This window comes from Bubalus bubalis, chromosome 5, assembly GCF_019923935.1.
Source record: "Bubalus bubalis isolate 160015118507 breed Murrah chromosome 5, NDDB_SH_1, whole genome shotgun sequence".
Lineage (NCBI taxonomy): Eukaryota > Metazoa > Chordata > Mammalia > Artiodactyla > Bovidae > Bubalus > Bubalus bubalis.
This window is the reverse complement of record NC_059161.1, coordinates 35,914,164-35,930,707: the sequence shown is the minus strand read 5'-3', so window position 1 is coordinate 35,930,707 and position 16,544 is coordinate 35,914,164. Positions and strand designations below refer to the sequence as shown.

Genomic DNA, 16,544 nt, shown 5'->3' with positions numbered 1-16,544 from the left:
ACAATTGCACTCATCTCACATGCTAGCAAAGTAATGCTCAAAATTCTTCAGGCCAGGCTTCAACAGTACATGAATCATGAACTTCCAGATGTTCAAACTGGATTTAGAAAAGGCAGAGGAACCAGAGATCAAATTGCCAACATCCGTTGGATTATAGAAAAAGCAAGAGAATTCTAGAAAAACATCTACTTCAGATTTATTGATTATGCCAAAGCCTTTGACTATGGAGATCACAACAAACTATGGAAAATTATTCAGGGGATGGGAATTCCAGACCACCTTTCCTTCCTCCTGAGAAATCTGTATGCAGGTCAAGAAGCAACAGTTAAAATTGGACATGGAACAACAGACTGGTCCCAAATAGGAAAAGGAGTATGTTCAGACTGTATATTGTCACTCTGCTTATTTAACTTATATGCAGAGTACATCATTTGAAATGCCGGGCTGAATGAAGCACAAGCTGGAATCAAGATTGCTGGGAGAAATATCAATAACCTCAGATATGCAGATGACACCACTCCTATGGCAAAAAGTGAAGAAGAACTAAAGAGCATCTTTAAAAAAAAATTAATTTATTTATTTTAATTGGAGGCTAATTACAATACTGTAGTGGTTTTTGCCATACACTGACATGAATCAGTCATGGATGTACATGTGTCCCCCTTCCTGAACTCCCCTCCCACCTCCTTCCCCATCCCATCCTTCAGCGTTGTCCCAGTGCACTGGCTTTGAGTGCCCTGTTTCATGCATCGAACTTGGACTGGTGATCTAGTTCACATATGGTAATATACGTGTTTCAAATGCTATTCTCTCCTCTTGATAAAAGTGAAAGGGGAGAGTGAAAAAGCTGCTTTAAAACTCAACATTCAAAAAATGAAGACTATGGCATCCAGTGCCATCACTCCATGGCAAGTAGATGGAGAAACAATGGAAAAAGTGACAGACTTTATTTTTTGGGGCTCCAAATCACTGCAGATGGTGACTGCAGCCATGAAATTAAAAGATGCTTGTTCCTTGGAAGTAAAGCTATAACCAACCAGCCTAGATGGCATATTAAAAAGCAGAGACACTACTTTGCTGACAAAGATCTGTCTAGTCAAAGCTATGGTTTTTCCAGTAGTTAGGTATAGATGTGCGAGTTGGATCATAAAGCAGGCTGAGTGCTGAAGAATTGATGCTTTTGAACTGTGGTGTTGGAGAAGACTCTTGAGAGTCCCTTGGACTGCAAGGAGATCAAACCAGTCAATCCTAAAGGAAATCAGTCCTGAATATTCATTGGAAGGAAGGACTGATGCTGAAGCTGAAACTCCAATACTTTGGCCACCTGATACAAAGAACTGACTCATTGGAAAAGATCTTGATGCTGGGAAAGATTGAAGGCAGGAGGAGAAGAGGACCACAGAGGATGAGATGGTTGGATGGCATCACTGATTTGATGGACATGAGTTTGAGCAAGCTCTTGGAGTTGGTGATGGACAGGGAAGCCTGATGTGCTGTAGTCCATGGGTCGTAAAGAGTTGGACACGACTGAGCAACTGAACTGAACCGAAGGGAATGTAATTTCACAAAATCCCATTAAGGATTCTATGAGCAAACATGAAAGACTACAGCTGTATGCTATTTTACATAGGATATTTTATGATTTAGCTTTTTACCTGTTGAAGGATGTTCAGATTCTTTCCAGCTTTTCACTCTCAGGAACTATGCCACCAGGAATATCCATAGGGTGTTCACATATCAGGAGTCAGGAATTTCTCTAGGTTTCACTGTAGACATGTGGAACTGACTGGTGAATAAACAGATGCTTTGGGGTTTTGTTTTATGTTTAAAATTTTTTTTGAAGTATGATTGATTTATAATGTTGTGTTAGTTTCAGGGGTACAGCAAAGTGGAAAAGAATATATATCCTTAGGTTATTACAAGATAACGAGTTATAGTTCCCTGTGCTAAACTATAGGTCCTTTTTGTTTATTTTATACATAGTAGCTTGTATCTGCTAATCCCCATTTCCCCAACTATCTCCTTTGGTAACCATAATTTGTTTTCTATGTCTGTGAGTCTACTTCTGTTTTGCATATAAGTTCATTTGTATCATTTTTTAAAATTCTACATATGACTGATATATGATAGTTGTCTTTGTCTGACTTAACTTGGCTTGGTGTGATAATCTCTAGGTCCATCCGTGTTGCTGCAAATGGCATTCTTTTTATGGCTGAGTATTATCCCATTGTATTGTTGTTGTTTTTCAGTCACTAAGTCTTGTCTAACTCTTCTGTGACCACATGGACTGTAGCCCGCCAGGCTCCTCCCTCCATGGGATTCTCCAGGCAAGAAGACTGGAGTGGGGTGCCATTTCCTTTTCCAGGGGATCTTCCCAACCCAGGGATTGAAGCCACATCTCCTGCACTGCAGGTGAATTTGTTGCCAGTAAGCGACCAGGGAAGCCCTTTCCATTGTATATGTGGTGTACATTGTATATGTATATTGTACATATATATATTATATGCGTGCATGCGAGTGTGCTAAGTCACTTCAGTTGTGTCTGATTCTTTGCAGCCTTATAGACTGTAGCTCGCCAGGCTTCTCTGTCCATAAGATCCTCCAGGCAAGAATATTGGGGTGGGTTGGCATGTCCTCCTCCAGAGAATCTTCCCAACCCAGGGATTGAACCCAAGTCTCTTAGGTCTCCTACATAGGCAGGCAGGTTCTTTACCACTAGTGCCACCTGGGAAATCCATATATTGTATGTTTATATGTATATGTATATTGTATATCTTCTTTATTCACTCATCTGTCCATGAACACCTAGATTGCTTTCATGTCTTGGTTATTGTTTTGGAAAATAGTGCTGCTATGAACATTGGGGTGCTTGTATCTTTTCAAATTACATTTTTCTCTAGATGTGTGCCCAGGAGTAGGCTTGCAAGATCATATGTCAGCTCTATTTTTATTTTTTGAGGAACTCCCATACTGCTCTCCATAATGGCTGCATCAATGTACATTCCCGCCAACAGTTCCTTTTTATCCACACCCTTTCCAGCATTTATTATTTGTAGACTTTTAAATGATGGCTGGAATGACATTTTAACTTTACTAGATGTTTTTGACTTGGTCCCCAAAGCGGTTGCCCTATTTACAAACCCACTGTAGTGTCTCCAGGCTCCTGATTCCCCACGCCTTCCTCTGGTCTTCCCCTGATGACCAGCCACTGGGTGGGGCAATTCCATGAGAGGGACATGGCAGTCTTAGAGCCACTGCTGAGTGAAGGGATGCAATCCAGGATGATCCATGGGTACCAATTTGTGGTGAGTTCACTATTCTCCCCTCTCCCTTCCCGAGAGTCCCCCTGGGGTTGCGGGTAGGGCAGATGAACACAAGTTATTTGGAAGCCACCTCTTCCTTGTGTTCTGGAAAAACCTAAATTCCTTGGGGAGAGAGAGTTGGCTGCCCCTGGTTGGAAGGAGTCCCTGAGACTGGTGAGTGGATGGAGAACAACTCCATGAAGACAGTGGCCCTGTGCCTACTCCTGGGGGCAGCTTGGGCACCAGGGCACCTGTCTGGGCCCTGACACTCATGTCCAGGAATGACAGTGGGCTAGATGAGGGTGTCCTGAGTTACCAGGTGTGGCCCTTGGATGGGAGGGACTGCTGCTGACGTTTCATCTGGCTAGGGCACTGGGCTGGGATGGGGAGAGGTGCAGGAGCTCCAAGAATGAACCACATTGACCTTCCCACTTGCTGACAGGACAGAGGCTCACAGGTGATCTTGACTGGTAAGGATGAGGGAAATGGACATTTCCACGCATCTGAATGCATGGGTAAATGTCATATTATAGACCAGCCATCTCAGTGCATTGTAAAATGTGTGCCCTAAAGAAGAGTGACCTGGCACCATATCCACTCAGCCAGGTCAGGGAGGACAGTAAGAGGAAGTATTGGAAGTATTCCCGGAAGGAAGGACTGAGGAAGTGTTCCCAGAAGGATGAAGAGGACCCTTCACTGAGAACAGGATGTCAAGTTAAGGGCTTCACCTTTGTAGTAATAAATGAGGAGACATCAAAGGGCTGTTTTCCTTCTTTGAAGGGATGTGACATGAATAAACATACTTGCGTTCTTGAAAGATGATCCTGGCTGTGGTATGGACAACAGATCAGAAGGCAGGCAACGAGGCAGGTGACTGATGAAGGTAGCCTGGGCCAGGGTGATGGGCATGGAGCGGGTGTGGGGAGACCAGGATCAAAACACCTGCAGTCTGATGCTGCCCCAGTGGGGAGGTGGTGTCAGTTATTCTCAGGAAGAACTCAGGAGGAGCAGGTGTATGTGGGAAGCTGAGAGTTCTGTTGGGGCATGTCCGATTCCAGAGCGTTTGACTGTGGGGACCTAGCAGGAGGTGGGGGGACCCAGCCTGAAGCTCTTGAGTGGAACCAGGCTCTGACTACACAATTGAGGGGTCATCAGGCTATGTGGATAATAAATAAAGCTCCTGGGCTGATGACATTACCCAGGGAAAGCCAGAAGAAAAGGGGGTCTTGGACCAGACATGATGGTTCATGTGGTTTTAGACTATATCGAGAGTTTCCCGGTGGCCTAGTGGTTAGGATCCCAAGCTTTCACTGCTGTAGCCTGGGTTCAGTCTCTGGTCTGGGAGCTGAGATTCCACGAGTTATGAGGTGTGGCTACATAATAATAACAACAGTAATGACTGGCTGCTTCTACCTTTCAGTTCAGTTCAGTAGCTCAGTCGTGTCTGACTCTTTGAGACCCCATGAATTGCAGCATGCCAGGCCTCCCTGTCCATCACCAACTCCCAGAGTTTACCCAAACTCTTGTCCATTGAGTCAGTGATGCCATCTAACCATTTCATCCTCTGTCATCCCCTTCTCCTCCTGCCTTCAATCTTTCCCAACATCAGGGTCTTTTCAAATGAGTCAGCTCTTCGCATCAGATGGCCAAAATACTGGAGTTTCAGCTTTAACATCAGTCCTTTCAATGAACACCCAGGCCTGATTTCCCTTACAATGGACTGGTTGTATCTCTTTGCAGTCCTAGGGACTCTCAAGAGTCTTCTCCAACACCACAGTTCAAAAGCATCAATTCTTTTGCGCTCAGCCCTCTTAAGCTTCTACCTTTAAAAATTGTTTTTATGAAAGTCTAGTTGACTTACAATTTTGTGTTAGTTTCAGGTGTATAGCAAAGTGACTCAGTTTTAAGTATATATACATATATATGGGCTTCCCTTGTGGCTCAGCTGGTAAAGAATCTGCCTGCAATGCGGGAGAGCTGGGCTCAATCCCTGGGTTGGGAAGATCCCCTGGAGAAGAGAAAGGCTCTTTCTCTTTCCAGAATACTCCAGTATTCTGGGGGTCTCAAAGAGTCAGACAAAACTGAGCAACTTTCATACATTATATATATGTGTGTGTATATATATATTCTTTTTGAGATTCTTTTCCTTTAGAGATTACTACAAAGTATTGAACATAATTCTTTGTACTGTACAGTAGGTCCTTGTTGATTATTTATTTTATTATTAATTGAAGTATGCTGCTGCTGCTAAGTTGCTTCAGTCATGTCCGACTCTGTGCGACCCCATAGACGGCAGCCCACAAGGCTCCCCGTCCCTGGGATTCTCCAGGCAAGAACACTGGAGTGGGTTGCCATTTCCTTCTCTGATGCATGAAAGTGAAAAGTGAAAGTGAAGTCGCTCAGTCGTGTCCGACTCTTAGCAACCCCATGGACTGCAGTCTACCAGGCTCCTCCGTCCATGGGATTTTCCAGGCAAGAGTACTGGAGTGGGGTGCCACTGCCTTCTCCGAGGCAACTGAAGTATAGTTGATTTATAATGTTGTATTAGTTTCAGGTACAGCAAAGTGATTTAGTTTTTTATATATTTACTATATATACATATTTTTTCAGATTCTTTTTCTTTATAGATTATTACAAAATATTACATATAGTTCTATGTACTGTACAGTACATCTTAAATGGTTATTTAATTTTTTATTGACATATAGGTAATTTACAATGTTGTGTTACTGCTGCCTTTTGATTGTCATCTCAAACACTGTATTTATAGTCATTTTCCCCAGCCTTATATTACAGAGCATTTCATATAAAAATAACCACCACAAAAGCTAGTCCATTTTTCTATGATCATGAACATCATCCAAAGTCCGAGAAAAACTGAGTCACAAGCTGAAACTGCCATTGGCACGATGGTTACGAATTTCTAGTTACACGTTGCTTCAATCATGGGACTCTTAGCTCATGTTTAACTTAAAAAGGTCCTCATTAAATGGGAATGGGAAAATACATTTATTATCTATTTCTAAGCAAACAGTCTTTGATAATGTAGTGAGGCATCTTTACGACGTGCTCTGACATGATCTTTCTAAATCTGGACTCACGAGGTCTGGCTCTGAAGAAATGAGATCTACTGTTTTTACAAACACACCAGAACTTAAGTATTCCAAGGGTGTTTCCTCTTCAAAGCATGAGGATTAGTCAAATGATCACGCCCTTTGGAACAACGTCACTGAAACTCCTTTTGGAGGCAAGAGGCTCTCCTGATATCGGCTACAGGGGTTCCTGCAACCCTTTTGAGGAGGACAAGGGGTCATGAATTTTGGAATTGGCCAAGTCACCTGATGCCAACTTTGATGAGCAAGAGCAAAGACTGAGCCAAGTCACATCAGCTCAGCAAACCCGTGGTGTTCACACCCCACCTGAACCTTTTCCTCCCCAATTTTCACCTTCTCATGAAGAGCATCACCACCCACCAGCCTGAAAAATAATTTCATTCAGGCATTTATCTAAAATTTAGGCATTCTTGTGTTTCCTCTCCTTTCTGCATGCCCAAATCTGATCCACTCTTGGTCTACTTAGCTTTTTCTCTGACATTTACTCCAGAACCCAGCACCACCATCCTCTCACTGCCCCATGCCAAGCCAGGGGTCACCAACCTCCTGATGAGGTTGTGGGCTCCAGCTCCCTCCAACCCTTCTCACCAGGCACGTTCTGCTGTTCTCCGGCTGAGCACCCTTCACAAGTCCCATCACCATCACAAGCATCCAGACAAATTCCCTGGTAGAACTTGTTCCTGGCAGAGCTGCACCTTCTAAGCTTTGTCTTGGTTCCTTGCATTTGCTGAGGTTTCTGCCTCCTTAGAGACATTGCAAATGCTGTTTCTGCAGCCCTGGGACTCTCTGCCTTCATCCTCTGTGTGCCTAGCTCCTTTGCACTGGTATTGGTTTCTTAGGGCTGCTGAAACAAATGACTGAAAACTGAGTGACTTAAAACAGGAATTCGTCTCTCAGAGTTCTGGAAGTGAGAAGTCCAAAATCAGGAAGTTGGCAGAGTTACATTCCTTTAGAAACCCAAAGAGAAGCTTCCTTCCTTGCCTGGTGCAACTTCTCGTGTCACCTGCAGTCCTTGGCTTGTAGCTGCATCAGTCTGGCCTCTGCCTCCATCTTCATTTTTTTTAAATTTTATTTACTTATTTATTTTTGGCTGTGCTGGGTCTTTGTGGCTGCACACGTGCTTTCTCTAGTGCATGAGCTTCTCATGGTGCAGAGCACTGGCCCTGGAGTGCACAGGCTTGATAATTGTGGCATGCAGGCTTGTTGCCCTGTAGCATGTGGCATCTTCCTCGACAAGGGGTGAAACCGGTGTCCCCTGCATTTGCAGGAGGATTCTTAAGCACTGGACCATCAAGGAAGTCCTCTGCCTCCACCTTCTCATGGCATTTTCCTTTGCATTTGTTTGTCTCTTTGTCTAAGGATACCAGTCATACTGAGTGAGGGCCCATCCTACTCCAGCTTGTGTGCTCAGTTGCATCTGACTCTTTGCAACCCCATAGACTGTAGCCTGCCAGGCTCCTCTGTCCGTGGAATTTTCCAGGCAAGAATACTGGAGTGGATTGCCATTTCCTCCTCCAGGGGATCTTCCTAGCCCAGGGATCGAAGCGCATCTCTTGCATCTCCTGTATTGGCAGGTGGGTTCTTCACTGCTGCACTACCTGGGGAACCCAACTAGCCACTGGACCACCAGGGAAGTCCCACTCCAGTATGACCTCATTTTAACTGCTTCTATCACAACCCTATTTCCAAATAAGGTGACTTTCACAGGTACTAGGTGTTGGACCTTTGACAGATCTTGAGGGGTGGGCAGGTGCAATTCAACCTCTAGTAGTAGCTTTCAGATCTCAGACTAGACCTCTTTCCTCCAAGAGACTGAGCTCTGCAGGGTGAGCTGTGCGTCTTTGGCTCAGCCCTTAGCCAGCTTCCTCGGCAGTCTTCTCAACTCAGATGAACATATGTGTTCAGTTGTCTTATCTTTGTGTCCACCTTTCACTTGAACGTAAGTTAAGCTCCTTGAGCACTGGGTCTATATGGCTGCTTTTTCTCCAGAGCCTGGAAAGGTATAGGCACAACATTGATGCACCATGAGTGTTTATTCGTGAATTTCAAAATATATACACTATTGCTAGTATGTATAATATAGATAACTGGGCTTTCCTGGTGCCTCAGGGATAAAGAATCTGCCTGCAACGCAAGAGCTGCAGTAGACTTAGGTTCAGTCCCTTGGTTGGGAAGATCCCCTAGAGGAAGACACAGCAACCCACTCCAGTATTCTTGCCAGGAAAATCCCATGGACAGAAGAGGCTGACAGGCCATAGTCCATAGGGTTGCAAAGAGTCGGACGTGACTAATGAGAACCTACTGTATAGCTCAGTGCTCTGTGGTGACCTGAATGAGAAGGAAATCCAAAAAAGAGTTGATATACATATAGCCGATTCACTTTGCTCTACAGTAGAAACTAACACGATACTGTAAAGCAATTATATTCCAATAAAAATTTATTTAAAAAATGAGTTGCAGGCTAGAGAAAGTAGCAGTGGCCTGAAGATTGGAGAACATATCATCACAAGACCGTAACTTACATCCAGCTCACGCTTCATCATTTTGTCTTTGAAGCCTTTATCTCACATCATCTGCCAACAACTCAGCACAATAAGCCAAGCAAGTCTATATATCTCCCCATTTTATATAGAAGTCAAGCTCATAACAAAAGGAGATTCCATTGCTGAGACAGGACCACAGATTTGTCGAGCCGAAAGGAATCTCATAAGATGGGTCTGATCTCCTTGTTTTACACAGGAGAAAACAGGAGCTTGAGAACTGAAGCCATTCACTTATAATATCTTATCTGCTTGCTAGTAGAGCTGTAATTAGATTCTTTCCATTTCTCTCTTTTTTTTTTTTTTTGGCTGTGCTGCTTGGCATTTGGGATCTTAGTTGTCCAACCAGGAATGGAACCCATACCCCCTGCACTGTAAGTGCAGAGTCTTAACCACTGGACCACCAGGGACGTCCCCCTGAGCTCTTCAACTTCTCATCAGATTCCAAGAGAGTAATTCCAAACATGTTTGGGGAATGACAGACCCATCCCAGTAAATGTGTATCCTCCCCAAATGATGACGTGGTTGGATGACACTTTTGGAATACATGAAGCCAGACTGCCTGGGTGGGAAGCTCGACTCCACCCCTTCCGGGCTTGGTGAACTTGAGGGACCTCGTAAATCAATTCACACCAAGACATCTGTGATTCATGTGATATCTACCCAGGTTGAACCTACTTTTGAAAAGAAATCATTAGCTCCAGGCAAAAATCTCTGCTGCTGGTGCCTCATGTAATATCTGACAGAGTCAGTGCCCAATAAACAGGAAATGGACGAACAGGGCTGGAACTCAGGCGCAACTGAACTTGGACGTGGGGGAGGTTCTGGAGCAAGAGGGAGCCACCCAGAATTCCTCAGTTCATTCACAGTTGTGATGCATCACCTATGCCACACGTGCGTAGGATTGTGTAGTCCTGAAAACTCATTTCAGGAAGGACAAGCACAAGCTAATGAATCAGTGAAACTTGGCATCATAACACAAGTGATAATTACAGGATAATAAGCTCCATTATATCAGTTTTCAGGGAGTTACAATGGACTATTCCATTGAACACATTGGCTAATAGATCCCTGTGGCCAAAAACCCATAAAACACATCAGGCAGGATTTTATGAAAATATGTCCATATTTTATTGTACAACCTGGGACACCATATACACTTTTAACTATTTTTGTAAAAAGTTTTATTTATTTGACTGTGCCAGGTCTTAGTTGCAGCACATAAGAATTTTTCTTTTTTTTAGTTGTGGCATGTTAATTCTTAGTGTTGGCATATGGGATCTAGTTCCCCAACGAAGGATAGAACCCAGGCCCCCTGCATGGGAGCATGGAGTCATAGCCACTGGACCACCAGGGAAGTCCACATTTTTTATTATTGTGTGTCAAGAAAATAGCTTGCAGGAGAACCATTAAAATAATCACAAGGAGGGGAGATTGTTGTTGGGGTTAGAATAAAAAAGTTAGCTGGTTTTTTTTTTTTTTTTTTTACCTATTAAGAGGATGGATCAAGGCAAACTAGAAAATAATTTCTGAAGGATTTTCTGTCCATTAGACAAATATTTATCAAATGCCTACTTGGTCTGGGCACATCTAGGATTCAAAACGCACAAGATAGACCAAGCCCTGTCCTCAGGCAGTCATTAAACAATAACATGAGCTTGTTTACCAAATTTTGGGAAATTTGTTGGAAGGATTATCTCATGAAGCTAGGCAGGGGACATTTAGAACAAACAGAAGAATCTGCCCACAATGCCCAAGACCAGAGAGACGCCCAAAAGATAGCTGGTAATTAACAAAGAAATGTTGATATGCTTGATACCCTTTGCATTCTGTTGTTGTTCAGTCTCTAAGCCATATCTGACTCCTTGCAACCCCGTGGACCACAGCATGCCAGGCTTCCCTGCCCTTCATTATTTCCCAGAGTTTGCTTAAATTCATGTCCACCCATTGTGTTGGTGATGTCATCCAACTTTCTGATTCTCTGTCACCCCCTTCTCCTCCTGCCCTCAATCTTTCCCAGCACCAGGGTTTTTTCCAATAAGATGGCTCTTTGCATCAGGTGGTCAAAGCATTGGGGCTTTCCTTCCAGTGAGTATTCAGGGTTGATTTCCTTAAGGATTGATTGATTTGATCTCCTTTCTGTCCAAGGGACTCTAAAGAGTCTTGAAAGCATCAATTCTTCTGCCCTCAAGCTTCTTTATGGTCCAACTCTCACATCAGTACATGACTACTAGAAAAACCATCTCTCTGATTACATGGACCTTTGTCAGCTAAGTGATATCTCTGCTTTTTATTATGTTTTCTAGGTTTGTTATAGCTTTTCTTCCAATATATCCTTTATAGGTGTGTGTTAGTTGCCCAGCCATGTCCGACCCTTTGCACCTCATGGACTGTAGCCTTCCAGGCTTCTCTGTCCATGGAATTCTCTAGTTGAGAATACTGGCATGGGTAGCCATTCCGTTCTCCAGGGGATCTTCCTGGCCCAGGGCTCCTGCATTGTAGGCAGATTCTCCATAGTCTGAGATACCAGGGAAGCCCTATCTTTTACATAGGTAATATCAAAACTCCACAGGCAATTCAGAAAGAGATATAAATGGCCTGTTGAATTTAGTGCAAATTAAAATATGTGCAAAATTAAAGGCAAATTAAAATATAACAATCTGGAGTTGCTAGTAAACCTTCAGAGTTAGTAGGTCAGCAGGTAGAAGAGACTAATAGACTTGAAATTGACTCTGATAAATCTACACCAGGTGTCTACTGATCCATTAGTGAGAACCAGGATCTTGGAGGCTCTGGAAACTAACAGTTGAAAAATAACTTGTCAGAGTTTCCCTGCATATGAGTTTACTTAGTCTAAGTTGGAAGATTCACGAAGCCATTCCTTGAGACCACCGTGGGGAGACAGCGACTGCTGAGCTGACTTGGTATGGTCCAGCTGAACTTTCTTATGTAACAATGGCCTCAGCTGGTTCGTATGAGAACTTGTGAAATGAAAGCTCAGTGTGGCCAAAACAAATATGTAGCCAGATTCAAGCTGACTTGGCCAATGTTTCTTTAACATTCTCATTTTATGAACATAGAAAACTAATAAAATACAAGGCTGTGCATTTACCATAAATCATGATCGGGAACTGTTGTTTGCCTGTATCTCTGTTATATCATCTTCACTATCAAAAGCTTGAACATTCCATAAAGTTCATGGAAAGTATTCAAAACTGTAATGAAAACAAGCAAGTCAGGAATGGGGAAATGCATGCTTTCTGTTCTCTGCTGGGTGTAGCCAACAGTTTTCTCTTTCATAATTGTTGTTGGATCTTTCTAGCAAACACCTAGAACCCTCTCCTCTCCAGAAATCAGGTATTAGTAGACCAGGAGGTGTGTTTGTTTGGCACTCTGTGCCTTTATTCCCAGAAGAAGGGAAACGGGACAGAACACTCTGTCCAATAAACAATTGCCCAAGGTCTTGGGCAAAAGAAATTGGGACAGGAAGCAGACAGACTTACTCGTTGCCCCAGGTAACTGCCTGATAAGGCAAACACGCGTGTACAGTGAGTTCCTGTCCTCCTGTGATAAATATTTATGTGCTCAGCCCTGTGTTTGAAAGCACTAAACCATTTCTCAGTCTGAACATTGACCTTTGGATGCAAAACATAGGACTAATTTTGCAGGTGATGTAATTAATTTTTGTGGCTTCAAGCTGCACTGGGAACAAGAGAAACTGTTGTTTTCGTGAGAGTTTAGAAAGCAACTCAGCAGGTGTGAGCAGCCTTCAGGTTACATTGTCAGTTTATAATCTGAGACTTTTCCTTTTTTTAAGGTCAGGGATGCATTCTTTAAATTGAAGTATAGTTGATTTAAAAGTTTGTGTTAATTTCTGCTGTACGGCAAAGTGATTTAGTTATATATACAAATACATTATTTTATATTCTTTTCCATTATGGTTTATCACAGATATTGGATCCAGTTCCCTGAGTTTTACTGTAGGACCTTATTGTTTATCAATTTTATATATAATAGTTTGCACCTGCTAATCCCAAGCTCCCAATACATCCCTCCCCAACAATCTGGGATTTTTTTTTAATCGCTACTGGAATTCAACGATTTTTGAGAGACAATGGTCTGGGAGTATTATAAGCAAACTCACATTACTCTTGATAAAAGAAGAACTGATGAATGAATAATCAGTTCTTCTGATTATTCTGGGTTAACGCACAAAATTTGTATTGGGCTGGTCAGGAAGCTCGTTTGGGTTTTTCCATAAGATCTTGCAAAAAAAACCTAAATGAAATTTCTGGCCAACTCAATATTTTTTCTTGGAGATGAGGGTTTTATTTTTTAGGATATTGGTTTAGCGTGGCCCCAAACGTCTGTGACCAACATATATTTCACTTTAACATTCTTAAAATGTACAGGCAAACTATTCTCCTATGGTCAGCTAAATTAATCCCACCCCAAACAAAAGTAAAAGGCAAACAAGTAAAAATATTTGTCACAAATACCACCACCATCTTTCCAGGTGATACAAGCTGGAGACTTGGGCTCCTCCTCATCACTTCTGCCTCTCTGATTCCCAGTGTTCAATGGATCAAAAGATCTTATTGTTTTCCCCCTGGAAATACATCACATCCACAAACTTCCCTTTCTCTGCCTCTTCCAACTTGCTATTTGCACAAGCGCCTCCAAGCACTAACTCACCAAAACCAAATTCAAGGTCCTCCCTGCCAGTGGGACCCTTGCAGAGTTCCATTTCTCACTAAAAGGCATCCTCTCTGGATCTACCCTCCAGGACCTGGGTCTACATCCTGGGCTTCCCCACACCCTCCTCAATGACTCGCCCTTCGCCAGGTCTTGTGAATTGACCTTCTTGAACACCTTGGAGTCTTCCATTCATGCCATTCTGTGTTCACTGCTTTTTCTTAGTATGAAAGTTGCTCAGTCGTGTCCGACTCTTTGTGACCCTATGGACTGTACAGTCCATGAAATTCTCCAAGCCAGAATACTGGAGTAGGTAGCCTTTCCCTTCTCCAGGGGATCTTCCCAACCCAGGGAACGAACCCAGGTCTCCTGCACTGCATGTGGATTCTTCACTAGCTGAGCCATAAGGGAAGCCCATTTTTCTTGGGACACACTCATCTCCCACCTGGACCACTGAATGGCCTCCCAAACCTCTGGGATTGCTGCCCTGGCTTCCTTATCCCCAACCTAGCCAGACACCTTTCCCAAACATAAACCTGATGGAACCGCTTCCTGACTGAAAATCATCTGTGACTTCCCTTTGTCCTCAACATGAAGAGGATCCCATCTCCACCCTGGCAGGAGGAGGGGCTTGCACCACCATCCCTCCTTCTGCCCCATGGTGTCCACCCAGAGCTCCAGCCACATTGGCTCTACAACAATGGCCGACCAGTTGATGCTCCACTTTTCCCCCTCTTCATCCACCTCTAAGAACTTATCAGTATCTGAGATTGGCTTATTAATTAGCCAGCACATCAAAGGTGCTCAGTGAATATTTGTGGGATAAATGAATGGCTGAATGGATGAACCTATTAAGGAAAGCACCAGGGTAATAGAAAGTGAATTCATCCAAGAAAATGGCAGAGCGGAGAGGGGAGAAGAAAACCACAAGATGTGGAGAAGGAAATGGCAACCCACTCCCGTAATCTTGCCTGGGAAATCCCATGGACAGGGGAGACTGGTGGGCTACAGTCTACGGGATCTCAAAGGTTCAGACATGACTGAACACAATCATCTTTACGAACAGTGTAGGCCACACAAAACACATCAGTGGCTCCTAGTTTGTGGCCTCTGGTTTAATATCTTTCTTTCCCTTTTGGCTCTCTACTCCAGAGGAATGCAAGCCTGTGGGTCTGCTTTGCTCACCACAGTGTTTGGATTCAACAAAGGGAAAACTAAAAATAGAAGGTGGATCCACTCTCCCAGTAGAGCATCAGGTTCAGAAAGAATACACTGGCAAGGAGGCGGCATTCTGTCACTCCCCGCCTCTTTTTGGATTGCCGGCTGGAAATGTCACCATTTCCCTTTAAGCCCACTCCCAGTTGACCCCCGCAAGCCTCCTTGATCTCTGCCCTGAAGTCATCACAATGGCCAGATGGGTTCTGGCCAGGGCGGGGCCCTCTGTGACATCACCAAGGGCCCAGCCCTGCCTGGTCCTCAGTCTCCAGATGCCAGGGCAGACAAGCGCACCAGAGCCAGTTCCTCTCTGTTCACCATGCGGTCTGTAATGTGGTTCCTTTTCTGGTCTGTGTGTGTCTCCTCTTTCTGTGCTTTTGTGTTTTACTGTCTGAGAGATGACACCATAGAACTCCCCAGGAAGGTGCCCTGCAGAAGGCACTTTCAAATTCAGCAGAATCTACCAGAGCATGACCGAGGCTGGCTTGGGAGCAAGTTGCATTGGCTTTTTCTCCTTGCTGTGCTGTTTATGATACAGAAGTTTCCAGGAGACAGTGACGAGACTACTGTGCAGACTCTTCCTGCTCTCCAAGAGCCTTCACTTGGCTCTTCGGGAAAGAAAAATAAAAAGGCTTCCCCCAACAAAGACTATACGGTCGATACCTTAGACCAGCTTGAGATGGACCTTGAGAAATTGGTGTCCAGGGCGCGGAATCTGAAACTCACCATGGCAACTGGCAGTAACTTCAGTCTTCCCAGTTTCGAGGTACCTGCTGACACAAATAACATTACAATATATGAGCTATGGGGCAACGAAGACGTCGATGAAGATTCCGAGTAAATACGTGTATCAAAGTAGAAGAGGAAAAGTTGAGTGTGGATAAAGTGTATCCAAACTAATAAAACTATTCCGAAGCAAAAGCAAAAAAAAAAAAAACAAACAAAAAACAAAAAACACAAGATGGAAGCCTAAGCCTCAGGTGGTTGTCGCTATATCTATATTCTTGGGCTTCCCTAGTGGCTCAGCTGGTAAGGAATCTGCCTGCAATGCAGGAGACCTGGGTTCGATCCTTGGGTTGGGAATATCCACTGGAGAAGGGAACAGCTACCTACTCCAGTGTCTGGCCTGGAGAATTAGTCCATGGTGCTGCAAAGAGTCCAACACGACTAAGCGACTCTCACTTTATTTCACTTAAGAAAGGGGAAATCGCTTCTGACCAATGGTCAGATGCCTTAACCTGGATCTCTATTCTCCAAGCCTGATTCCCACTTCCCTTCACATTTCAGCTCAAACCACCTTCTTTCATGTCCTTGTACACAACCAGCTCCTTTGGCCTCGGGGTCTTTGCACCTGCTAATATCTTTGCCAGGAATGCTCTCCAACTCCATACACCATCTTTAGTTCCTTTTAAAAAAAATATTTAACTTTTGGCTGTGCTGGATCTTCATTGCTGTGCAAGGACTTTCTTTATTTGCAGTGAGCAAGGTTCTCTAGTTCCTGGCAGTGCTCAGGCTTCTCACTGCAGTGGCTTCTCTTGGGGACCACAGGCTCTAGGTGTTTGGGCTTCAGTAGTTGCTGCAAGTGGGCTCAGTAGCTGCTGCTTGCAGGCTCTAGAGCACTAGCTCAGTAGTTGTGGCAACAGGCCTAGTTGCTCCACAGCATGTAGGATCTTCCTGGA

General features: G+C 43.9%; 1 protein-coding gene across 1 annotated transcript; it reads left to right on the top strand.

Moving 5' to 3' along the window:
* The first annotated feature begins 14,760 nt into the window (after positions 1 to 14,760).
* LOC102398034 (protein FAM209A) lies at positions 14,761 to 16,168 on the top strand. The gene has a single exon (XM_025285841.3). It carries the CDS (start codon positions 15,065 to 15,067, stop codon positions 15,704 to 15,706), a length of 642 nt encoding a protein of 213 aa, XP_025141626.3. The 5' UTR covers positions 14,761 to 15,064; the 3' UTR covers positions 15,707 to 16,168.
* The last annotated feature ends 376 nt before the right edge of the window (positions 16,169 to 16,544 follow it).